This window comes from Chiloscyllium plagiosum, chromosome 29 (genome assembly GCF_004010195.1).
Source record: "Chiloscyllium plagiosum isolate BGI_BamShark_2017 chromosome 29, ASM401019v2, whole genome shotgun sequence".
Classification (NCBI taxonomy): domain Eukaryota; kingdom Metazoa; phylum Chordata; class Chondrichthyes; order Orectolobiformes; family Hemiscylliidae; genus Chiloscyllium; species Chiloscyllium plagiosum.
The window spans coordinates 30,355,480-30,382,942 of NC_057738.1; the positions used below are offsets into that span (position 1 = coordinate 30,355,480).

Consider the following 27,463-nt stretch of genomic DNA (forward strand, 5'->3'; position numbering starts at 1 on the left):
GTATTCTGTCTCCCTCCCTTCTTAAACACGAATATTACATTAGCCATTTTCCAGGCCTCGGGAACCCTCCCTGACTTCAGTGATTCCTGGAGTCTCCTCGCTTTCTCATTTAGAACTCTGGCATGTTGTCCATCTGGTTTGGGTGATTTATCTACCTTCAGACCTTTCAGCTTCCCCAGCATCTTCTCCTGAGTGCTGGCCACTACACTCCTCTCTCCACCCTTGAAGTTCTGGTTTGCTGCTGCTGTCTTCTACTGTAAAAACTGATACAAACAATCTATTCAGCTTTTCAGCCATTTCTTTGTTCCCAATATTGCTTCTCCAGTCTCATTTTCAAATGGTTCAATGTCCACTCTTGCCTTTCTCTTACTTCCCAAATCCAACCAGCTTCTTGTGATCACCTTCTTGGCCTATCAACCCTTCATCAAACCTATCTCCAGCCACCTGTGATTTCCTCAACACCTCATCTCTCCACACCCTCTCACACTCTGCAAACTTGTGACGCCTTTACTCCATTTCTCGACTACTGCTTTCTGGCACAGCCCTTCCTGCCTAACACCCAGATAGTAACAATAACCATTAGATAAAATAATGTTATGCCTTTAGCATAATAAAACCTCCTAAGGTGCTTCACAGAACACCAAGCCACATAAGGAAATATTAGGTCAGATAACCAAATGTTTGTTCAAAGAGGAAGGTTTTTAGTAGCATTTCAAAGGATGAAAGAGAGGTGGAGAGGCAGAGAGAAATTCCAGAGCATATTGCTTGGGCAACTGAAAGCATGACTATCAATGATTGAGCAGTTAAAAGTGGAAATGTACTAGAGGCCATAATTAGAGGAGTGCTTCTGGCCTATTTATCTGGTTGAATGCTGGTAGGAAAATGGAGGAAAAAGAATTCAAATTATGCAATTTAGCAGGACCTTCATTTTAGCCGCACTTCCATGTTTCGGTGTCATTTCAAGCACATGCATCTCCACCATAGCCGCTTATTTATGGCATTTAAAGTGAAAGAGCAACACCTCAGAGGCACTGTGTAAATGAGCAAAATGTGGACTCAAAGATGGAAACCTGGTGTGTAATTTAAGTAATTATGCAAAACAAGAGGATATGTCATAGCAAAAAAAGTTAATCTCATTTTACAATCCCAGTGGCAAATTTAAGTTGGGTGCTAAATTCACATTTGAACGTATAAAAATGTTTCTTTACATGATGTACAGCCAATAAGTCAATATATGTTTTAAATCTTTTGGTAGGCAGTTTGTTAGTCACACCGATCTACAGATCATTGATGAAAACAGGATTAAACTATTATCGTAGAATTCCAATGTAAACGATTATATAAGTACATGCCATTATCATATTTAAGAGAGAGGAACTGGCAAAGCATATTGAATGACTTACAGACCTAACTAAGAACTGTTCATTTTTCTAACTGTATTATAACAGTCCATTATTAATAGAGCATTCAATTAAATGTATATCCTCACTTGACTCTTCATTGACTTCATGTATAACTAGAACATTATTTCTATCGAAGTGTGAAAATAGTTCGGATAACAGAAGTTCAATGAATTATTCTATAATCATCCACAAATATCTTCGACATAATTAAAAATCAATATGAAATGCATCTTTCCAGCATTATTAGAAACCTAGCATTAGCATTTTAAATAAATGGCTACCATTAATTTTGAAATATAGTACGAAGCTAGAGTATATAAAACCTAAAAGTGAATAGCACTTTTAAGTTTAAATTAGGTTCTTTATGAATGCATTTGGCAGGACAAAGTAAATAAACATGGGGAACTCTTGAAAGAGTACTGACGTAGGAATTACCAGAGCAATAGAAGTCATCAGCTACATGTGCAAAATGATCTTACATTGAATCGTGAGGGTTCAGCAATGAATCCAGAAACACCCTTTTAGCTTAACTGATGTAAGCAATGAGTAGCAGAAACATATTGACTGGTTAGGTTCAATCTGTGTTGAATTGGATACTCATATCTGGGTCTTAAGGATGTTGTCCTCAACATCAGAGTTAAAAAAGCAAAGTTGGCTGGAGTTCCTGTTCCTGAAAACTAACCAGTGATGTTTCTGGAAATGCTGTATGTTGTAAAATCTTAATTTGAGCCACCGCCTCTATGCTAGCTAATAGTACTGCAGAAGTTCTTCACTGTCAAAGAGGCATCTTACAAATGAGACATAATTCTGGTGCTCCACTCATCCTCTTAATTATTTGCAAAAGATCCTAGGGCATTATTTAAAAAAAAAGCACAAAAGCTCTCTCTAGTCTTCTCACTAATACTGATCTGTCAACTGACATTACCAAACAAAAAGAACACCGGGCCATTATCTCACTGTTGTTAGTGGAACAATTTCGAAATTGACTGTTGTGCTCTCCAATCACTACAGACACTACACGTATAAGTATTTTATTGTTTGTAAAGCATTTTGGAATATTCTGAGGCTGCACACAATGCTACATAAGTGCACGTCTTCCTTTCTTTAGCCCAAACATTGAGAATGGCTATTGGGAAGATGCAAAGCAAACTCATGGAAATATTTCCCTAGAAGAAATCACAATCTTCAGAACAGAAAAATGGAGAGAAAAGCATTGTTTTTTTTAAAGAAAAATTGCACATTATCAGAATAGTTCAGCAGTAGTCATATCTATATCTAAAAGCTGTAGAGTTAAATTGCATATTCTTAAAATCCTTTGAAATTGAGCGTTTGTATTAGTCACATCAGGAATCATAGTCTATTCTTTTACTGGACTTCCAGTGGAACTATGGGTGACAGGTGTGTGCTAAGGTGAGCAAAGCTAAGGAGAAGGTACAGACAGTGCCAGTTTACTCCATGCAGAAACCAGTCAATGTTGATTCCAATTGATGAGTGGTCCAGAGAATCAGGCCATTCTTCCTCAAGTGAGAGGATGATGGTTGGTAGCAGTACTTAAGCGTGATGTAATTCAAATGTCATTTGCAGGCAACGTATACACAGTAAAACAGCCATGAACAGAATGTTTTCGTACGCAATCGTGAAATGATAAAGAGGCCATTCAGCTCACCATGTCTATGCTGGTCCTTTGAAAGATCCCATTTCCTGCCCGTTCCCCATAGCCCTGCATTTATCCTCTTAACGCATTTATTTACAGTTCATAATCTGGAATTTTGAAAAACGCAAAATATCCCCCAGAAGGTATAAAGATATGGACTATCCACTGTATTTTAAATAATTACTGAGCATCAGTGAATGATCATTATAACCAGATATATCATCTCACATGAACAGACTGCATACTAAGGCAGCAGTAATGGACACAATATATTTAATGCATCCCCCTATCAGTTGAAATAATGTAGCAGAAATATTTTGCTACTTATTCACTTACCTTTGCACTGGACTTCAAAAATATGTAAACTAAGAACTGTTAAACACCCTGTAGTAAAATGTGCCTGACACTGGCAGCTTTAAATTCTGCAGAAACTACAGATAAGATCAGAGCAGTCTTGAGCTTTTTTTTTTAAATAGCCTAGACCTTTAGCCAAATTTAATAAAAAAAAGTTGGTCTTCTATTTTTTTTGGCTTCTTGTACTGCCATTTGTTAGCAACCACAGCATTTATCTTAAACCAGACTCATTCAATCTTTACGAGTGCTAGATTTTCATTTGGATTATGAAACAGCAGCAAAAAAACAAAAAAAACCCCTGAATTTAATAAAATCTAATGAATTAGACCTTTGGTGAGTTTAGTAATGAACTAATGAATCAGACATTTGCACAGTTCAGTTCTTAAGCTTCCACAACTTGTGAGGTGGATGCAGATTGGACAAAATTCCATAGAAGCACATTTATGCCAAAGAATACATGTACTAGGAAAGGTTTAACACAGGAAAATTGTGATGAGGAAGCATGAAATAAGAAAACCGTAATTTTCTCCCTCTATCTGTAATTGCAGACTGACCTTTCTAATAGGATAAAAATTTAGTTTAACTATATACCATTTGCAAAAAGCTTAGTTTAAGTCTATCATTGGAATTTAGGTAGGAACCAAATATATCATCAGTATAACGTTCTGTGGTGTTTGCACTTCCAGTAGCAGACATCTGGATTTGCTGCTTTCTTTCACATAGAAAGTAAACCCACACAGAGGCATTTACCATAAACTTGTTGCCGCACCCTTATTAAACTGTCAGCTTTTTTTGCTTTGTAGGTTTCTAGCTTCTGTTTAAATTACGTAAATAGTTCTGGAAAACCAGTGTCTGTGTCCCAGGGATGTATGATTCAAAAAGACAGAAATAGCATTGTAAGCACAGGAAACCTGTCAGGACCCAACTGAGGGAAACAAGCTAGCCAGTCCAGACACTATTTTTGCTGCTGTCTAGTAGAGTTAAATAGTCTCCACAGTTGTTCCAAACTATAGAATGGAAAATGAAATTAAATATATTGTAAAATTCAAACATGCTCTTACATTTCTGCATCAAACTAAGGAGAGAAGGGGGAAAAATGTTCAGGAAGGGATAAAAACTGAATTTGTTGTAAAAGATTCAGAAAGACCCTCTGGCAGTAAGTTACCAGTGAAACGTAAACTTATAACTGATCTGAATGAAGTGAAAGATTGTTTTTTAGTCAGGTCAGGACTGGGGTAGCCCACCATGGAACTGAATTCCCTTGGCTGTAATTGACTGTACACTGTGATAGCAACTCTCTTCTGGCACAAGTTCACAAGATACACCATACAGATCAAGCAATTTTTTGAGATGATGCATGAAACGTATCATCCAGGCAGAGAACTATTTCTGAACAGCCTCTGGCCAATGGCCTACCTCAATGTAGTCCTTGGCATGACCCCAATCTCTCTTGGCATCCAGATTGCCCAAGCTAAAACAATCCAGCTGTCTGAGGTGAATCTTAGCCACTGACCGACTAATTTTCCGAGTTACGAAATTAGACCCTGAAACAAAGATAACAGATAACATCAGTATAGTTATTCTAATTGTTTAATTGTATCAAAAGAGAAACAAAATTAATTTAACATTTGAAGAGTTACTAGATTTTTTCATATTATTGTATCATTTGTTAGTTGAGTAAACCCAGAAGCTGCAAACCAAACAGTCAAGAACTCCATTTATACTGGAAAAAAAACTTTCTAAAGCCTCTTAACAAAATACTTAATTTTTAATTTACTATTTATATCTCCAATTCAGGAGCAAAACTAATAATATTGGATGCAGCTGTAATCCTATAAAAATCAAATGCAGAATAATCCTATAAATACCAAGTGCAGATTCCCTAGAAATGTTTAAAGTTTCAAACTGAAGAAAGTTCAAAGATATAAAGTGGAAAGCAATGGGTTTTAAAACTTTCTTTATAAACTGCCTTTGCAGATAACATCAATTTTAAAACTGCATAAGTCAGTACCATACAGCAGCAATTATCAAAACAAAAAATTAAAGACACTAAATAGAATGGATCTGATGATTCACTGTATTGTCAAAAAATAAAGACTGAAACATTCTCATTAGAAAAATCTAATGCAACAATAGGAAGCTTATAGCACAAATGACAGAATGTTCATTTCCACAAGCTGCAGTAAATCTCTTAGTCAAATTTAAGAATATATTAAGTAACATTACTAATCCTGCAGAGGGGCTAAGACAATTATATGCAGATCCCATGTTGCTATTACATATCCGTGTTCTGTTAGCAGATTTTCCAGTTATATGAGGTGAACAGTAAAAAATAAGTGCCATTTTGTAACCAATTATTTATGATTCTTCTAATTCAACAACAGATTCAGTTGGACCCAGGTGCTACCTCATCCTTAGATAATTTTTATGCTGCAGCCCACTGCTTTTCTCTTTCTCACTAGGTTTGCTCCTGTAGTCTGTGCAAACTGTAACCCGATAGTAAAAACATGGGATTAAGATGCCAAGGTAATTGTACCTTAACTAGGTGTGAACAGCTGATTGAACAGCTGAATCCACTGAAATTATCCAAATTAGTTTAATACAATTTTAGGAATGTTTGTCAGTAACATCCAAGGAAAACAACGAATATTAGTAACCTGGGATAAACAGCTGGCTACAATAATCACAGGCAATGTAACTTGTGGGGACTGAACAAGACACATTCAAATTGCTGTAAAATCTACCAAAATCCAAAAGTTTTCATTTTTAATTTAGTCAAGTGTTTGAACTGCACAGAAGCAAAGAAAGATAAAAATGTTTCTTGTCTATTATAGACTAAGTATAAATTATTTTCCACCAACAAACTTGGTTAAAGCTTTTCGAATCAGACACCAAATCACTTAATAAATTTATTAACAGAGTCGTAACAGAAACACTTGAGGTTTAAATTCTTGAACTATATACACATGAAAATAGCTTTTAAACTTGCTTTGAAGTAAAAAAATTGAATCGATGAAAGTAATCTTTGGGATTTCGGATTTAACTGAAAATCACATTAGAATAAATGAAAACAAAATAGATTCATCAACATAAGGCAAGTTAACTTTGTTCCTGAACCCAATTTGAACTCTAGCTTGGTGGCTGCATTTTTCACTAGCCGCCATCTGCTGTTAAACTGGGTGATCTTCAACACTCCGGCACAGAATTGCCTTAGCCACGGCCTTGCACAGCTGGAAAGCTAAATGGACAGACACTGAGAATGCCATGGCTGACTGAACAGACTACTGAGATCAGAGAGATTACACCTAATTTGCTGGCTGAGGACTGCCAAAATCAACATTATGTAACAGCAGGTACTCAAATACGTATGGGTATATTTTCATAAAAGTATTCATTTTTCATTTAAAGACTTACTTTGTACTGTACATTTTGTGAATGTTTCTTTTTTAGCAATTTAAATTTTTAATAATTATACAAATAAGTATTTTTTATATATTGCTACCCATGTTTGTTTTTTTTTGAAAAATAAAATTTCTGGCAATTAGCCACACTATAATTGTGTTTGGAAAAATACTGGCAGGCAGGCATCTTACAACATAAATGTATCCTTTGTGCAATTTTATTACAAACTTGAGAAACTTTCCAAAGGCTTTTGATCTGAGCCCTAGCTGACAGCTAATGTATGCAAGACAGATGATACCAAAGTAAGCCAAGTGGGTTTCCTACTGCTTAAATATCTTATTTTGTCTTGATGACACAATTTTGCTGTTGTTTCACTTACTCATTTCAGACCGTAGAGAAAACTGCATGAGCGATGAAGGTTTTGCAAGCAAAAAGACAAATTCAGTCCCCTTTTCCTACCCCCAGCTTCACTTATAGAACTGGAGTCTCAAACAACTGAAAACCTACTGGCATACTACATTGCTCCTACAATATTCAATTCAAGGGTAGAACACAAGTTTTTAATGCCCACATGGTGTACTCTATCTGAATTCTGTTGTCATGATTTTGAAACTGAACACATTTCTCCACAGAGAGGTAGAAACCAGCAGTTTTTTGCAATCCACCTCAAAATGCCATTAACAGCTATGTCCTTCTAACCTCATGACTAGTCAATGGAGTTTATTTTTTAAAAGTTGCTTAATAATTGCATGTTAACTTTAGACCAATTCAAATTCACATTAAACTTGCATATTTATTACTTGGATAATCTGATGAGCAATTCCCAAAACACTGGTTAATATTCCAGTAATTTCATGTAACAAAACAATCTGATTGATTCACTCATTGTAAATCAGTGTTTCATTTAAAAATGAACAGCCCCTTTTCATTGTACATGCAAGGTTAGTGATTTTCATTTTCACCAGAAATGCATGTCTGAGGAAAGCCTTCATAATTCACTCATAATTAAAACAGTTTGTCAATCAAGTTTAGCACAGATTTCCATTATGAGTGGAAATGCAAGTGCAACAGAAGACTTAGACTTAGCATTGAATTATTGTGGAATTGCATCAGAGAAATCAATAGATGATTAGTTGAAATGGTGAAGAAGTTTGCTGAACAAGAAATCATCGTAGACAAAGAACCATAGTGAATCAAATTAAATTAGAAATGGCTTGGAAGATGCCAGGGAACATTTTCTAACTTCAAATGAGATCGTGTTGCCACTCCAACTCCAACTGAGGTGATCAACAATGCACATCAGCAAGGTCAATTGGAATTCTTGGAATGTCCTCTGTTAGGATTTAGTTCAACTCCAATTTTCTCCATGTTTGGACTGAATGCAGATTGCATTTCATTTTATATACTAACTGGGAGAGAAGTAGCCATTTGGTCCGTCAGGTTCACCATTCAATAAGCTCGTAGCTGATTTGATTGTTGCTTCAACTCCACATTCCCTGTGTATCCTTAATATCTTGTGACTCCCTAGTTAGTCAAAAATGTATCTCAAATGCTTGAAAAATATTAAAAGTCTCTGTCTCCACCACTCTCTGGGAAAGAAAATTCAATGGACTATGGCCTCCTGAAAGAAAGTATTTCTCATCATTGCCACCTTAAATGGGAGAGCCCTTTATGTTTTAACTGTGCCCCTTAGTCCTAGAAAGTCACAGGGGAAACATCCTTTCACATGTACCCTGTCAAGCTGACTCAGAACCTCATATGTTTTAAATCGAGTACTGTGTTCAGTTCTGGTCACCCTGTTATAGGAAGGATATTATTAAGCTAAAGAGGGTTCAGAAGAGATTTACCAGTATGTTGCCAGGTGTGGAAAGTTTGAGTTATAAAGACAGGCTGAGCATAGGAGGTTGAGAAGTGACCTTGTGGAGGTTTATAAAATCATGCGGGGTATAGCTAGGGTTAATGGCAGGAATCTTTTCTCTTGAATGGGGGATTTCAAGACTAGGGGGCATATTTTTAAAGTGAGAGGAGACAGATTTTAAAAAGACACGAGGGGCAAATATTTTAAACAGAGGGTGATTCGCATGTGAAATGAACTTTCTGAGGAAGTGGTGGATATAGGCGCCATTACAATGTTTACAAGACACTTAGACAAGTCCATTGATAGGAAACATTTGGAGGAATATGGCCAGGAGCAGGCAGGTGGGACTAGTTCAATTTGGGATTATGTTCGGTATGGACTGGTAGAACTGAAGGGTCTGTTTTCATGCTGTATGACTCTACGACTCTATAAGATCACCTTTCATTCTTCTAAACTGCAGGCCCATAATGTTGTTTCTTAATTAAGTCTAAACAAAAATGTACACAGGCACTCTAGATGTAGTCTTGTGCAATTGTAGTAAAATACCCCTACTTCTGTATTCCATTCATGTTTTAACTTAATCTGTTAACAATAGAATAGTACTATTTAATCTAACCATCAAACATTTCTTTGAAATGATCTTGCAACAACAGCAATGAAGAGTGAGCTATTGAATATTTTCAGTGGAGAGTTAGACAGAAGTTTGATTAACAGGGAATTAAGGGTTATAGGAAGTGGCAAAAAAGTGATGTTAAAGCCATAATCATTGACAGTCTTACTGAATGGCAGAGCAGGCTCAACAGACTAAACTAACGTAACTCTTCTTCGATTGCTTATGATCTTATGAAGTGTGCTTCCCTTGGCTTCCCAACCACAAAATCTGTTCTCTAACCACTGATTCCAACCCTTTCCTTGAGAACTCAGAAGATGAACCAAGCTGTTCAACTTGAGCAATTTGTCAGATATCTAGGTATCTATGTTATAAGGCCACTTATTTCCAATTCTATAATACTTCCCAAATCCACCCCTCTGCACTCAGCCATTACAATGCACTCCTGGCCAGCCTTCCATCATACACCATCTATAACCTTACATCTTATAAAATATTACTGGCACTGTCCTAAATTGCACCAGATCCATTCATTCATCACCTATGGACACTAACAAGGCTCCACATTGAGCAATGCACCATTTTAAAACTTGCATCCTTGTTTTTAAATCCTTAATGTTCCTGCCCCTTCCTCATTTCCGTAATCTCGTCCAGCCCAACAACCCTCCATAGTATCAATGCTGGCCTTTTGCTTAATCCTTAGTGTGTGCTGAGTTAGCTAATCTCAGCAAATGCAACAGTAGCAGCACAACAATTGGCTTCAATGTGACAGAATATGGACATAGTGGGGATAAGCATGGCCAGGATTCCTGCTTCCTACCGAACAAACCTGACTGAAAGGGCTTTATATGAAGTTAGAAGCACAAAGAGCAGAAGATCAGATCTACTTGTTACTTTATTCATAAAATAAAAGCGCATTCTGAAACATTTCAACTTGGACATTATGGGAAATTAATAAATAAACTTTTCTCAACTAAGCATGTTTACTTTCAGGATCCTCAATCCAATTGCAATGTATGTGTCATTTGTCATATGCATGAAATGAATTGAATTGAATTGAATTTATTGTCACATGTACCAAGGCACAGCGAAAAAGCTTTGTCTTGTGACCAATACAGACAGATCAGAATTAAGTAACATAGATAAGTAAATAATAGGTAAACAGTGGCAAAAACAAAAACACAGGTACAGATGAATGTTAAGATTCCCGAGTCCATTTGGTATTCTAACAACTGTAGGGTAGAAACTATTACAAAACCAGCTGCTGCATATGTTTAGGCTTCTGTACATTCTCCCCGATGATAGAGGTTGTAGAAAAACATTGCCAGGGTGGGATGGATCTTTGAGAATGCTGGCGGCCTTTCCTTGACAGCAGGCCTGGTAGATGGATTCTGTAGGTGGGAGGTTGGCCTTTGTGATTGTCCGGGCTGAGTTCACCACTCTCTGTAACCGTCTCCGATCTTGAATGTTACAGTTGCCAAACCAGGTAGTGATACATCCAGACAGAATGCTCCCGATGGCATACCTATAAAAGATGGCAAGGGTATTCATCGTCATGCTAAATTTCCTCAGCTGCCTAAGAAAGAAATGTTGTTGGGCCTTTGTAACAAGTGCATGAGGCTGGAGTTGATTAATGCCACGGCCAGCCTTTCAAAGCACTTCATGACCACTGAGGTTAGGGCCACTGGGCGGTAGTCATTGTGGATGACCACTCCCAGGGGCTTGACCACCTCTGTGCTGTTAATGTGTAGGTGGGCATGGGTCACATTCTGCTGAAAGTCAATAATGAGTTCCTTGGTTTTGCCAGCATTGAGAGCTAGGTTGTTCTCAGTGCACCATTTTTCCAGGTCTTCCACCTCACATGTGTAGTCTGTTTCATTGCCATCTGAGATTCGACTGACTATGGTGGTGTCATCAGCGAACTTGTAAATGGCATTAGTCTGGTATTTGGCGACGCAGTCATGGGTATACAGTGAGTACAATAGGGGGCTGAGTACACATTCCTGGGGGCTCCAGTGTTGAGTGTTAGTAAGGAAGAAATATTGTCCCCAATCTTCACTGATTGTGGCTTATGGGACAGGAAACTGAGGATCCAGTTGCAGAGAATGGGGCTTAGTCCAAGATCACTAAGTTTAGTAATCAGTCCCGAGGGGATAAGTGTTGAAGGCTGAACTGTAGTCGATGACTAGGATTCATACGTCGCTATTCTTGGTGTCAAGATGTTTTAGGGAGGAGTGAATGGCAAGTGATATGGCACCTGACATAGATCTGTTGGTCTGATAGGCAAATTGGAATGGGTCAAGAGTAGTGGGGAGGCTGGAGTTGATTAATGCCACGGCCAGCCTTTCAAAGCACTTCATGACCACTGAGGTTAGGGCCACTGGGCGGTAGTCATTGAGACATGCTGCATGAGCCTTCTTAGGCACAGGGATGATGTTGGTCCTCTTGAAACAGGCAGAGACAGTGGCCTCCTGCAGATGTACGAGAAAACCTCTACCAGTTGATCTGCGCATGCTCTGAGTGCACAACCTGGTACTCCATCTGGTCCCATCACTTTCCTTGGATTCACACGAAGGAAAACTGATCTGACCTCTGATGCAGTGAATGTTGGGATGGGTTAATCAGGACTTGTAGGGTTAGATGTTACCTCTCCACAGGAACTCTGCTCAAAGCGAGCATAGAAGGAGTTGAGACGATCTGGGAGGGATGTATCATCGTCTACTATCTTGCACTGTCTCTTTTTAGAACCTATGATGTCATTCAGTCCTTGCCATAGTCGCCGGATCTCTGCCTGGGTCACTAGTTTGGATCGGTATTGGTCCTTGACTTTCTTAACGGCTCTGCAAAGGTGGTACTTGGATTCCTTATATTTGAGTGGGTCTCCTGATCTGAAGGCCTCATGCCAAATGACAAGCATACAATGGGAAAGGTTCTGAGTTAGTAGCTTCTATAAATTGAAGTATAACGGGGTGAAAGCTTGAGTCAGTGGCCTTTCTCCACTGTCCTTTACGATGCCTGTACCAGGCATTAGCATGTCCCTTATAACCCAGTCCTGGACATTTGAAAATGCCAGACCATATTGCATGGGCAAGAACAACTCTTCACACTGGAAGACCAGCATGTTTGGTCAGACCAAAGAGCATCTTTCACAAAGTTGATCGCCCTCCAGGGGCAGTTGATGTATGTCCTAGTGTGTACATCCATGGAACAGTCCGGGGAGTATAGAGTCCTATATCATGGAGCTGTTTGGGATGAATCTCATCAAAAACAACTGCACCTTCTCTCTAGATCTCTTGTGCAAAGGTACATTCCAGAAGGAGATTGTGATTGTCTCTTTACCACAGCAGTTGTTATGAAGGCAGCATGCAGTAGTGCAAAGAGTTCAGGAAAATATTTGACTGAAAGTGCCCTTTTCACCATTAGCTGAGCTACACCTTGGTGTTTACTCAATTATAAGGCAAATGACATCGACTGCATCAAACAAAACCACTATCTTCTATCGCTGATGGGCCTCTTGGACAGTACATACTGACCAGTGCCCATAGATTGGGTGCTTTTCCTTCCAAAGTTTTCCATGAGGGACAGGCAATATGGCACGGTCCAACCATTTGAAGTGTTTTGCAGCAATGCGGCCAGACACATCCTTTGCAACACCAGCGACAGGGATAAACTCAGCAGGTAACGACACTTCTGTTTCTCTACCAAGGGTCCACAATCAGTTTAAAGCAGCCATCTGCAAAGGTGACCATCAGCATGAGGGTAACATTGCATATATTCATCTTCCTCTATCTAGGGTTTTGTACATGGTGCCCCTGCAGACACAATCCACCTCCAACCTCAACATAAAGCAGAAGATGACTGCTGTGGCACAGGCTCAGTTAAAAGGTAAGATCTGTGCCACATAGAATAACTTGAGAATACCTCCACTTGGCAGCCAATTTCTTAGATACAATGGAGATAGGGTACCCAGTTTCGGCCTCACCTTGGTGATGCATTCCTCTTAGCTTTTTAGTGGATCCCTGGCCCTCTGAATCATATCCCCAACACCTTCAGGTAATCTGCTGGAAGGCTGAAAGGATTGGCCCAGTTTCCAAAGATGATGCCATCCTCCTTGCCTGCATTTACCTTGATTTCCAACACCTAGCTATTACCTCCTTGCAGTTCAATAAAATATCCTGATTTACAATCAAACAATTGTCGACTTGGTCCAAAAACAGAAATTGCCAGAGAAACTCAGCAGGAATGGCAGCATCTATGGACAGAACGAAGAGTTAACTTTTCGGGTCTAGTCACCCTTCTTCAGAATGTCAGTCTTCAGTCAATTTGGTGTACTGGGGGATGACTACCATCTATGAAACTATAGTTTGGAGCCTTTTAATTCAATAAAAGAGAAAAAAAAACGCAGCCCATTGACAAAAGAGGAAAATGTTTCCAGGAGTTTTAAATCCACAGATCAAAAATATCTCTAGTATGCCACTAATTGGGATTTTCCTCAGATAAAGGAGGTTTGGGAACTGGATAAAGGTGATGTAGTTTGTGCTGTGAATGGCTGCACAGGTGAGAATGTTTGTTGTTACCAGTGGACCAAGAGGTACATTTCTAACTGTTGACATCGTTGTCCTTGATAAGTGAGTGTGTCACTCCAAAAGGAAAATAAAATGAATATAGGTAAATGATTTTTCTTTCTAAGTATATCCAAAAGCATCAGTAGTTGCGGAACTGATTAAATCTCATTAACATTGAACAAGTTCAAACAATATCATTAAGCTGTTTGGTTTTCTTTCAACAAATGAACTGCGTGTATGTGTAAAATTAGCCAGAGGTATGACATAATTATGCACAAGTGTGAAAGATGTGCATTGCTATTTGGTACATTCGTAATTCCGAAACAATTTTTTGACCCAAAGATTAAAATGATTAAAAAGATTAAGTTTCATTGCTAGTTGACATGCTTAAACCACCAATGTCCTTCAAACGTATTTGTCTTCTGTATATTGTCTAAATTCAATTCGGCTGTAGCATTGGGAATGTCCTTTTTACAGTATATCAGAATAGGTTGTCTGGCCCTTTGAGCCTACTCAGCCATTCAATAAGATCATCGCTGATCTTTTCGTGGTCTCAGATCCACTTACCCTTGCTCTGACCGTATCCCTTTCATTGTTCAAAAAAATCTACCTTAGTTTTAAAAATGTTTACTGAAGTCGCGTCAACTACTTCACTGGGCAGGGAATTCTATAGATTAACAACCCTCTGGATGAACAAGTTCCTTTTCAATTCAGTCCTAACTCTGCTCCTTCTAATCTTGAGGCTATGCCCTCTCTTGTCCGAGCTTCAGCCTCCAGTAGAAACATCCTCTCTACTTCTATTTTATTTATTCCCTTCATACTATTTTATTTTTCTATAAGATCCCCCCTCAATCCTCTGAATTCCAATGAATATAATCCCATTTTACTCAGTCTTTCCTCATAAGCCAATCCCCTCAACTCCAGAATCTACCCAGTGAACCTCCTCTTGTGCACCCTCTGGTGCTAGTACATCCTTTCTCAAGCAAGGAGACCAAAACTGCACACAGTACTCCAGGTGTGGCCTCACCAGCTGCATCATAATCTCCCTGCTTTTAAACTCAATCCCTTTTGCAATGAAGGACAAAATTCAATTTGCCTTCCTAATTTCTTGTTGTACCTGCAGACCAACTTTCTGTGATTCATGCACATGGACACCCAGGTCCTTCTGCATAGCAGCATGCTGTAACTTCTTACCATTCAAGTAATAATCTTTTTTACTGTTACTCCTACCAAAATGGATGACTTCACATTTACTTACATTGCATTCCATCTGCCAGACCTTTGCCCACTCACTCAACGTATCTATGTTCCTCTGCAATGTTTCACATTCCTCTGCACACTTTGCTCTACCACTAATTTAGTGTCATCTGCAAACTTTGACACACTACACATGTATGGTACAATTGAATATATCTTTAATTTTGTCCAGAAATTTGGAAAACTCTTTCTCAGAGCTGGCACAGGCATTACAGTTTGAATGGTCTCCCAGACTATATGATTCTAGGAATTAAAACAAAATAGTTCTTTAAGAATTGTGTTAGAACAACCAAAATACTCTTTTCTTTCTGTCAACATGCCATAGTGCACCATCATGTCTGAATACTGCAAGGAAGATAATAGGACAAAATGACAAAGTTAACCTTGTCAGATTGTGTATTGAAATTTACAAATCCATTTATTTCTTATATCATTGTTAGGAAAGGCATTAGGCCCATTGTATCTTTTTCAATTATGCACAAGGTACCTTTCTCATTTTCTGTCTCTTCAAATCAGTTGTATTTTCAGAATTTTGTTCCTACTATAATTTTATATTTGGCAAACATGTACATTGTTTAACCTCATAGGAATGTTGGGCTGTATTTAATATCCACCAATCCAAGATATATTTGCATCATAGCCTAAATTGCATTTAACCTTGCAAATGACTTGTTAATCTTTGGGGTACACATTACAGATAAAGGAAGATTAATGAAAAGGTACTGCATTTGCAGCCTAGAGATCTAGGCCCACTTACAGAGAGAAAAAAAAATTAACCAAGAAAATTGTTCTTTAAAATTCTAAAATGGCATCAATCAGAATTTCAATACTATTTTAAAAGCATTTAAAAAATGCTCAGATCTGCATTTTTGCATTTTCAATAATGTTATGTGGAACAAACACTCCTAAAAGGAGACAAGAATTTTAAACTTTTCATCTTGCACTCATTAGAACTAGGAGACAGGAAAATGACTTGATGTCCCTTTGTTCAAATGTTTTTCTTCAATTCTAGTTCCGTTACATGCAAGACAAAATGCTCAAATATTTGTCACCTTTTTGCAGTCTAACAAAGGACAACAATCAATGTATAATTACATTGCCACATATCTGGTCTAGATCACCGATTTCAACATGGAACCTTTTCAGAAGTAACTCAAAACTGATATCCTCTTCCTCAATATAACGGCAGTGTATGGCATTAGCATACTGGTCTTCTAGTAAAAATACTGAGAGCACTGTCACATTTGGGTCAGCAGCTTCTTACTGCAATGGAACTGACCTTTCAGAATATACATGAATGTAATAGCTCATAGTGACACCAAATCCATGGCCTCCTTTACTTTTTTAAAACTATCCATAAACATGGCAAATGATCCAAACTGCAGACAATGCCTTTTGGTGTGCATGCTTTGGATACTTCGATGTGGTTATATATTAAAAACACTTTATCCAAGTACTCTTGTCAGTGAGCCAGGCAAACTGACACAGAATTTGATTTACAGCTTAACTTGATTTTATGAACAAAATATTTCTTACTAAAAACACGATGCAAGCATTTCCTAACTTCCCACAATATTTACTCTCTATCTAGCTGAGGAAGAATATAAGCTGCAACGATTCATGTGTTTGAGCTCTGCCAATAGAATCTCCTTCCTCTCCAACGTAGGTCTGGCTCTCTTCCATGAAGGTTGTTCTTACAGGGGTCAGAGTGGATCTTCTCTCTCTCTCTCTCTCTCTCTCTCTGTGTCTCTCTCCCCCCAGATGGATGAAGCTCCACTGCTGGGCCAGGTCAAGCCTTCGCTACGGGATGGCATTCAGGTAGGGTGTTCTTAACCTCTCCTTGCTCCTGACTTTCCAGATCGTTCTGTGGCCTTTAGCCAGTGGGATCATGAGCTGGATTAAAATTATCCAATGGAATCATGCCAACTTTCCTCACTGTTGCCATGTGGGGAGGTGTACTGAGGCAGTCAAGATGTCAAAATGTCTGATCGACTTTTCTCCAATACAAAACCTTTGGGCTGGTTGTAACTGGAAACTCTGTAACTGTTTGATCTTCCTCTCTTCTCTGTAGCGGATATCTGATGGCTGCTGTTCAATTTAGTTTGGCTAATTTTCAGACAGGCTGAATCTCTGCGACTGTGGGTCAATCTAGAATGTCCAATTCTGGGCCTGTGATCGTTTGACCATACTTTGTTACAAGTTAATCATTTTTGCACCCGAGAAATCACCTGCGCTAACCATGTGAAGCTTATGTTAGAATATCATTCAGTCAACTATCTCAAAGGCTGGCATGTTAGTACCTTACTGACACCTTAAATAGTCAATGAATTTCTTCAAAATTATGTTCAACCTGTTTGGGTGTACTTGGGTGTTACATTCAACCACTCATTAACCTACCAAATAAATCTATGAAAACTACTCAACAAGTCAAAGCCTGATTAAGCCTTTATCACTAAACATGCTAACTCACATGTAATTTAGAAACTGACGAACACTGAAAAAACTCATATTGGTCATTCACTTTAATTTACTTGATCCAGCAAAAGCATAATTTTGCTTAAGACATTCAAAATAGCCAAGCTTAATATTGGCAAAACATCTTTGTTTACACCTTTAGTGGATATGCCGAGTTTTCAACCAGGTATGATAGATTCAGGATTTAAACGTTGGGCAGCTAGGGGTATATCTTGCATGGGTGATTTAGTTGAGGGAGATGTAATGATGTCCTTCGACCAGTTAGTACGGAAGTACGAGTTACCTAATAGAGACCTCTTTCGTTTTTTTCAAGTTAGGGATTTTATTTTAAAAAAACCCATGCATTTGACTGATCCCTACAAATCTGACACAGAAAGAGGGGTACCAAGGGCTAAGAGTACACTCTCTGTCAGTACTCTATATCACCAATTGGGGGGTGCCACCTCAGATGAGTCTGATCGACTCTGCAAGATGTGGGAAAGAGAGCTGGGTGTTGAAGTTTCTTCAGAGGCATGGGAGAATATTTGGGAGAATGCAAGGAAGATATCAATTTGCAATAGGACCCATGGTTTACAGTTGAAGATTCTCCACAGGGTCCACTTAGCCCCAGACCGTTTGTCAAAATTTAAACCAGGGGTATCTTCAGCATGTCCCAAGTGCAAGGTCTATACGGGTACTCTTACCCATTGTCTTTGGTCTTGTGACAGGCTTCAAACATATAGGAACGCTGTGGTGGGTGAAATGGAGAGGATTTTAGGTGTAGGGGTGGAGAAGGACCCTATTTTGCTCCTTTTGGGCCTACCCATTGCATTTCCTGCAGACTCGCATAAGGAAAAACTTTTCAATATTCTTACATTCTGTGCAAGGAAGAATATCATGCTAGGTTGGATATCAGAAAACCCCGCAGGCCTGTCGAGTTGGTGGAAGATTGTTGTGGAGCATATTCCCCTGGATTTTCTTACAAATATGGTACACCACAAAACTGAGAATTTTTACAAGACATGGCAACCCTTTTTGAAATACCTGGAAACAGATTTATCTGCCACACTAACAAGGGCTTTTATATAGCCATAACGATTGTGTTTCAGGAGGAACTGTGAATGTATGAGTGTTTTGTTTGGCTGGGCTGAGTTATTACAATTTATTTGTTTGTTGTTAGGCATTTATTTAGTTAGTTAAATAGCTAGTTTAGGTTTTTTTTTAATTTTATACTTCTCTATATATGTTTATACATCCGTATAGGACGGTGGGTTGGGGAATTTCTTTTTTATTATTTGGGTTTAGTTTTGTACTATTTTTATACTATTTTGAATTGCATTGTTTTGTATTTGTTGTAATATTTAAAAATCTATTTTTTCTTAATAAAAATATTATTTTTAAAAAAAGCCAAGCTATTGTAAATACATTGCCTTTTCCTGGTTTACACAAAAAAAAGTGCACAGCAGATGTTTCTGTGAATCACCATATCATTGACGAGGATTAAAGAGACCATTATGTATTCGGGTGCATATTAACCTTTGGACAGGAACAATGTGTCTCAAATCTTAACCTCTGAGGTACTTCTGATGGTAGCAAATGCCCTTAAGGACAAATATAAGCCATGCCCCATCTAACTATGTCACTGAAACATGCCAATAACTGAAGTCTTTATTGCTGGCAATTACAATACCAGAAGATGACTGAAATTATATGCTGAGTCGCTGAACACTAAGTAAATAAACAGACATAGAAATCTACACTATTTATTATGGACTAATTCACTTTGAATTTTGCGATGTTTTGTTCTCAACACATCACCGTTTATATTATTTGTTTATCTTCTTCAAAAAGATTCAGACTTACTTATCAATTTATTTTTGGAGTCTGTTATCAAATCTGAAGTTAGAGTACAACAAAAAGACTTGTAGTAAAATTGATCCTATGAAATCTGTTACCTTGAAAATCACAGGCCTTTTCACTTCAATTACATTTTATTTATTGTACTTCTGGTTGTTGTGACAATCAAGTAACTCAAATACAAATGGCAATACTTGATGGTGCCTAAGTATGGTTTCCAATAAATGAACACTCAATTTATGATACAGGTGTGGGTGTTTATCTCAAAACCATATGAAGGTATCTAATAGACAGCCTTTCATCCGTGCTCAAAATGATTCTGATTAATGTTGTTATTTCTACTACATGCAGGCTATAAGTAGTGTCTGCAATAAAAATGAGATACTTTTAACCACTGCAGACTTCTCTGCAAACTAAGCCCAAATAATATGCACAGTTATATTCAAAATCATGGGGCTGGGTTTTACATCCTCCAAAATAAAAGTTGGATCCTCATAAACCAATGTTAAATAAAGCAAAACCAAAATAATAAAAATTTTCCAGGCAGCCGTAGAGAAGTGAGGGACAGTTGTCTACACCTCAATGGGAGCAAGTCCCATCCTCAAGATGCCAACTTGACTGGTGAGCAACTTGAGCAGTTTCAGCAGGGCCAGACTATACCTCAATGGAAATAAGTCCCATCCTCAAGGTGACAACCTGACTGGTTAAAAATCACACAATACCATGTTATAGTCCAACAGAATTATTCGGAAGCACTAGCTTTCAGAGCGCTGCTCCTTTAGGTAGTTGTACAGCATAAGACACAGAATTTATAGCAAAAGATTAGTGTCATGCAATTGAAATGATATATTGAACAAATCTGGAGTGTTGTTAAATCTTTCATCTTTTAGAATGGGTTGCAGGTTTCAGTTCATTAATATGTAAATCCCATATCATTTTCTCAAGATTGGGTTTTACAACAAAAGGTGACACCTCAGCTCAGACAATGCATTAGAGGTTGAGGTTAGAGTCTATCTGTATCTCAATCTTGAGTCAGACTGGTTCTATTTCAAAAGTTGAATTTACAAAATATTACATGTATTGACTACCTGCAGAATGTGCAATTTTTGAGCAAAATAGAATGTATTCGCAAACATAATTCTGCAAATACAAATTCACCCATAGACTTCTATGTGTGTGCACATGCATGGGAGAGTGTGTGTGCGCGCGAGTGTGACGGGTGAGCAGTTTGAGCAGTTTCAGCAGGGCCAGATTTCAATAGTAGGTGCTACTTGGATTGCAAGGCAGGAGCCATTAAAAACCCATTTATGAGTTACAATTCCTACCAACAAAGTAATGGATTATTAACTTACTCCCCATCTACATTGGCTTTCCAAAGTTTCATGAAAAGGTTTGGGTGAAGAACTGTAAACTAAAATATCAGGGGTTCGTTCAACTGGATGATTGAGGGCTTCCAAAGGATCGCTTCAAGAACCTAATTTCATTTCTTTAAAAAAAAAGTGAATTAATCTCAGCCACCAGATTTTACACATACTGAATTCAGTAGCCTTGAAGTTTTGTGCACTGTGCGCATTACCCCTATGGGAACTAAAAAAAACTGGAATCAGAAGTCACCTTTTTTAGATATCAGTGCATATGCAATTGCTGAACCCTGAATAAAGAAATTAAATGGTAGTTAGGGGATTCAGTTAGTTTCATCACTAAATTATTGTAGTACAAATCTATAAACAATTCCAAGGAAAAAAATGTGGACTGTTTCTCTCAAGGAGGTGGCAGAATTAATTAGAAATGTCTGATTCTGTAAAGAAAATGAAAACGCGGCTACAAATCTTTTAATTGTCTACAGAAATAAAACTCAATATTTTTTTTGAAAAGCAGAGGTTTTCATATTACTGATTTTTTTCAAATTTATCCTGTTAGTCTTACTTGCTTTAGTGATCTCTTTCCTCAGACCTGCAGTGGCTAACTGACTTACCCATCCCTCTCAGCGCACCATTCTGCCACTGATTTCTCAGACTGGTAGAATCTTATTGTACAAAAGCATGCCATTCAACATCCAAATGTACGCTGGCTCTTCAAAAGAAATTCAATTAGACCCACACTCCTACTCTTTTGCCATGCCCAGGCAACAATTCCCTTTAGGCATTTATCCAATTACCTTATGCAAATTACTACTCAATCTGCAAACATAAGATTTTCAGGTAGTACATTTCAGATAATAAAAAAATGGAGAATAAATTGTTAATTTTCCCAAATCTATGTCATGCAGTTAATAACATCCTTCCTAGCACAAACAGATTTTGCCTCATCTACTCTTGCACAGCATTTTTAAAATTTTGAACACCACTATTAAATTTCCCTTAATGTTTATGCTTAATTTGAGTTTAACATGTCTCAATGCACAACTTTTGTGATCATTTATATAAACGATTTGGATGAGAATATAGGAGATATGGTGAGTAAGCTTGCAGATGACACCAACATTGGTGGTTAAGTGAACAGCAAGGAAGATTATCTAAGATCATGAAAATTGGGTCAAGGGGCTGAGGAGGGGCAGTTGGAGTTTAGATTAGATTCCCTACAGTACGGAAACAGGCCCTTTGGTCCAACAAGTCCACACCGACCTTCCAAACAGTGACCCACCCAGATCCATTCCCCTACCCTACATTTACCCCTGACCAGTGCACTAACACTATGGGCAAATTAGTGTGGCCAATCACCTGACCTGCACATCTTTTGGATTGTGTGAGGAAAATGGAGCGCCCGGAGGAAATCCACGCAGACACGGGGAGAATGTGCAAACTCCACACAGACAGTCACCTGAGGTGGGAATCAAACCCAGGTCCCTGGCACTGTGAGGCAATGGTGTTAGCCACTGAGCCACTGTGTCGCCCATGCATTGGATAAATGTAAGGTATTGCATTGTGGCAAAACAAACAAGAGCAGAACTTATACAATTAATGTAGGGCCCTGGGTAGTGTTGAAGAACAGAGAGGCCTAATGTTTCAGGTACATAATTCTCTGAAATTTGTGTCATGGGTAGACGGGACGGGACGGGACGGGGGTGGTTAAGAAGGTGTTTAACACTCTTGCCTTCATAGCTCAGATCTTTGAGTACTGGAATTGGAACATGATGTTGAGGTTACACAGGATGTTGGTGAGGCCTCTCCTGTGCAGTCCTGGTTTCCCCACTATATGAAATGGAGAGTTTGAGTTATAAAAATAGGCTGGACAGGCTAGGGGTTTTTCCACTGCAGCAAAGGAGGTTGAGGAGTGACCTTTTTAGAGGTTTATAAAATCATGAGGGGCATAGATAAGGCGAATGGCAAGGGTTTTTCCTTAGGGTGGAGGAGCTCAAAACTAGGGGGCTCAGTTTCAAAGTGAGGGGAGAAAGTTTTAAAAAGGACATGAGTGTTAACTTTTTTACACAGATGGTGGGTGTGTGGAACAAACTGCTAAAGGAATGCAGGTACAGTTACAATATTTAAAAGATATTTGGATAAGTACATTAATATGAAAGGTTTGGATAGATATGGGCCAAACTCAGGCAAGTTGGACTAGTTTAGTTTGATAATATGGTCGGCATGGAGTAGTTGGATCAAAGGGTCTTATTTCCATGTTGTCTGACTCCATGACCCTATAACTGCAAACTGCTCATAGGCTTTGGTATCACTAAAATTGATATATATTGCTGCCTTTGTTTTTTTTTACCTTGGTCACAAGCCAATTCTCCCTGCAGGTCACCCACATCAGCTGTGCCCTGCATCCAAGTCTTTCTCTAGTTTTGTTCCTATCTCCCCCTTCACCTACCCAAATGTACCTTGACCATGAGATCCACCTCTTTGATCCCTTGGTCAAACTAATTCAACTAACTTGCTGCCTATCAAACACTGTTCTATGTCATTATGGTAACTAACATTGTAAAAGGTTCCCCAACCTCAGATACTGCAAGACAATGTCTGCTAACACGCCAAAGCTCTCTCAGTGTGCATGTGCAAAACATGCGTGAGGTACCCCTGACAAATACTGCCACTGACACACTTCCATCAAATTCGCTCAAGTTTAGTGTGTTCATTTGTGGGTGCTGCAATGTTTTGTTTTATCGGTTAAGCATTTCACACAAAGTGTGCAAGCATAGAACTCTCTGCATGCACCATGTGAACATTTCAGGGGTGTCAGGAGGCAGAGCTACATGGTAAATCACACCCTTCTCCTCTAACATCACTTCTTCATGTTTCCTCATTAATGAGACTGCCCTTGCCTGGTTCCACTCCCATATATCCAACCAAAGGCATCTCCAGCAATGGATTATCTTTCTGTCCTTGCCTTTGGACTAATGTAAGGATCTGTCACATTTCCCCTCACATACAAAAAGCTGCACCTTTATGAATAAATGTCAGATCCAGGGTCAGGTTCCACACACATGCTGATGACAACAAAATCCATTTCTCCATCTCCTGTTTCAACTCTTTCAACGTTAGTGCTGTCAGACTGCTGTTTGATGCCCATTCTTGGAAAAACCACAGTTTGACCAAGTTTTTAGTCATCTCTCCAAATAGTTTCATCTTTAGTTCAGCATTCAGTTTTCTCGTTTTGCCTTTGTGAAGGACAATGTGACCATTTCCTGCATCAAAGGCACTATACAAATTCCTTGGTGATTTTGGCTGTCGCAGTAGCTACCTATTATGGTACTTACATTAACCACAGTGCCATTGTAAGCGGATTCAGTGGAGCAAGGTGTCTTCTTTTAGAAGTTAAATTGGCCTTAATTTCCGAATGCCTTTTACGTTAGTCATGTACGTTATTATAGCTCTGTGATCCAGAAGTAGCATTTCTTTTCAACAGGAGTGATTTAATGATTTGAAGATTTCATCAGTATTTGATTAATCATAGATATAAGGTTGCAGCATTGTTGCTGCATCTTCTGGCCTAGGTAGCACTGTCTCCCTTTGATATATTTAAGTGCCTACCCTGCATATTTATTACGACCCAAGGAATAAACTCTACCAGGACATTATAGGATTTTAGGTGGAAGCTTCATCCCAAGTCACTTGCAATGGAATCAGAAGAACCCAACCCCTATTATTTATCTGTCTGAGATCTGCTAACTTAAACACAGATTCAAACTTAAACCTGAGATATTCTTCTTTGTTTTGTTCAACTACTTAGTGTCAGGTGACAATGTTGAGGTGGTAGAAAGTTCAAACCATGAAATTCTGTACCAGCACATTGATAGTTGTCTTTGAACAGCGCAGACTTGATGGGCCAAAGGGCCTTATTCTATGCTGTAGACCTCTATGACTCTATTCAGCAATTAAACCTTATATTAAAGTCAGGTGATCAAGTGTGATGACAACATGAACTCTTAATAACCTGTTTTAATAAGAACTTTAAATAGCACAAGGCAGCTGCCATGTCACACCCAATTGTAAACATTGAGAAAAAATACTTTTATGTGGAGCAAATTTCATTTTGGAACCACCTACAGCCTGGAGGTACAAGCAACACTAGAATGAACCCAAACTGCTTTTCTCATGGACAGAAAAGGATTGATTTGCACAGAACTGAGTTTCTGGTACCAATGGATCAACCTTTCCATTTTGCATTCGAGATGATTATTACGATCCAACCACTGTGGGATGTCAGAAAGCCCATTCTCGTCAAGAACATGGGTTTCTTTTGGCTTAAGGTGGAATTCTCTAGTGGCAGAATACTGAAAGTAGCACCAAGGGATCATGTCACAAATCCATCATTTATGCAAATAAAATTTGGCAGGAGTCCACAACGTTAACATTAAAAAGATCCAAAATAACTTGTTTTCCTCAGCAGGGAGGAAAGTAATTATGGTTTCTTCTGCTTCAGTTAATGATTACTCATGAATATCAAAAGAATTGGAGGAAGCATAAATAAACTTTCTTCCACATGAAATTCTTAGACACTAATGAATGTAACAAAACCTTTGTGAGCCTTGTTCTGAAATGTTGCCTTGAAACCAATCATTACACTTCTCCCACCTGCTTCACATAATGAATAGTCTTGCTAGAAGTGCAGCTCTAAGATAGAACTTGCTGCTGAAAAGTGTCTCCTGCCATATCTTTAAAGTCTAAACAATGAGAACTCTGAGCTTTTCTGAATACCAGTGTCAAATATGCATGATGTCAATTACAGTGAGCAAGAATTTAAGTTACTTTACACATTCATGCTACATTCCATCCATACCTTTAGCAAAATGACATCCTTACCACCCAAATTCCCCTAACCATTATCCCCAAATCCACAATCCTATCCTTACTCAATCTCAATCTACAGATGGTCTCTCTGAGCCATACCTTTTTGAGAATATATCAGACACCTAACAAAATGTAACATAATGCGAATTATTTCCTCTGCATAAGTAAAATGGTAAGAACAGTAAGCTTAAGTTAATTCAAATAGATCAAGCAATTCCATTGTATATTGCTATGCTTAATATTTCAGTCACCATTCATGCTTTATCTAATTTATAATTCTCACGCAGCAAACTTACATGCTTAATTTCAAGTAGTGCATAATGAAATGACCAAAGAGTGATATAGCCACATACAACATTCATAAATAAATCAATCATATTTGTACATTCATTAAATTATCCTCTTTCAGATTTATAAAGGAAGTATCAACCTGAATATTGGCATTATCAAAAATTTAATGGCAAGATTAAAACAAGATTGTATAGTAATTTGGACAGTAAAATTGAGCAAGGCTTTTCATAGCCTTGCATCATGGCAGCTTTGGTCAACTGGTTTAATGGGTGTTTAGTCTGATCATCTCAATAAAAAATTTTTTTTACCATCCACATTGGCCAGATTTATTAGAAAATGTCCACTTGATCTAAGAAAAATGAGAGAAATATTAGAAGGGGTGGATGTTTTGGCTCTGAAGCCTGTTCTCCAATCCAATTTAGTGTTGTCTGCCCCTCGATTATGACATCTAATGAGGATTTTCTGTCCTGGGTTTTTATGTAACTGAACTGGCTGATTTTCAATCCACAAAGTTTTGACTACATGGGATTATATGTTCCATAAACTGTTGTGACTTGGACTGGAGATTTGCTGTTTTTCCCCTTTCCCTTTCTGCTGTCGCTCTGTCCCATCGTTAAGACATTGCAACTCAATGTGTGATGCAGCTTGATGGACATAATATTTCCATTTTAAATGATAGATGTCAGGTTCCTTCTAGCCATTGGTGTTAATGCCGCAGTGTTTCAAAGAAAGCTTTAATGCATCTTTAAAGAATTTGCTATGTTTTCCCATGGAATACAGGTTATTTGAGAATGGGGAGAATTGGACCAGGACAGGAGACATTTTTGGACGATTTGAAGATGGTTTCCAGTGAATAAAAGGACTTCCCAGGGTTTTTCCCTGAATGCTTATGGAGCTGGCTTCATGAAGGAAATGAGTGTGTATTTGATGGTACTTCCATTGAATTGAAAGAATGTCATGGAGGTATTGCCATCCCAAGTTGCCCTTGAGAAGTTGGTCGTAAGATGCTTTCTTGACCCACTGCACACCCATAATGAATGAGAAAGCGAGTTGCAGGATTCTGACTCAGCAACAGTGAAGAAGCTGCATTTTTTTCCATTTGAATCCAAAAGATAAATTCATGGAGGCTTGATGTAAGCCAAAACCCACCAGCTTTGAATAACTCAGCTGGAATACCATTGAGATCACAAGAATGCATTTAGAGTCATAGAGAGGTACAGCCTGGAAACAGACCCTCCGGTCCAACCTGTCCATGCCAACCAGATATCCCAACCCAATCTAGTCTCACCTGCCAGAACCCGGCCCATATCCCTCCAAACTCTTCCTATTCATATATCCATCCAAATGCCTCTTAAATGTTGCAATTGTACCAGCCTCCACCACATCCTCTGGCAGCTCATTCCATACATGTATCACTCTCTGTGTGAAAAAAGTTGCCCCTTGGGTCTCTTTTATATCTTTCCCCTCTCACCCTAAACCTATGCCCTCTAGTTCTGGACTCCCCGACCCCAGGAAAAAGACTTTGTCT

General features: G+C 38.5%; 1 protein-coding gene across 1 annotated transcript in view; it reads right to left on the reverse strand.

Moving 5' to 3' along the window:
* gmds (GDP-mannose 4,6-dehydratase) overlaps positions 1–27,463 on the reverse strand; it is a 652,848-nt gene that overhangs the window by 373,822 nt on the left and 251,563 nt on the right. Inside the window, exon 7 of the mRNA XM_043719391.1 lies at positions 4,828–4,955. Coding sequence (XP_043575326.1) covers positions 4,828–4,955 — 128 coding nt within the window. The remainder of the gene's footprint in view (positions 1–4,827; positions 4,956–27,463) is intronic.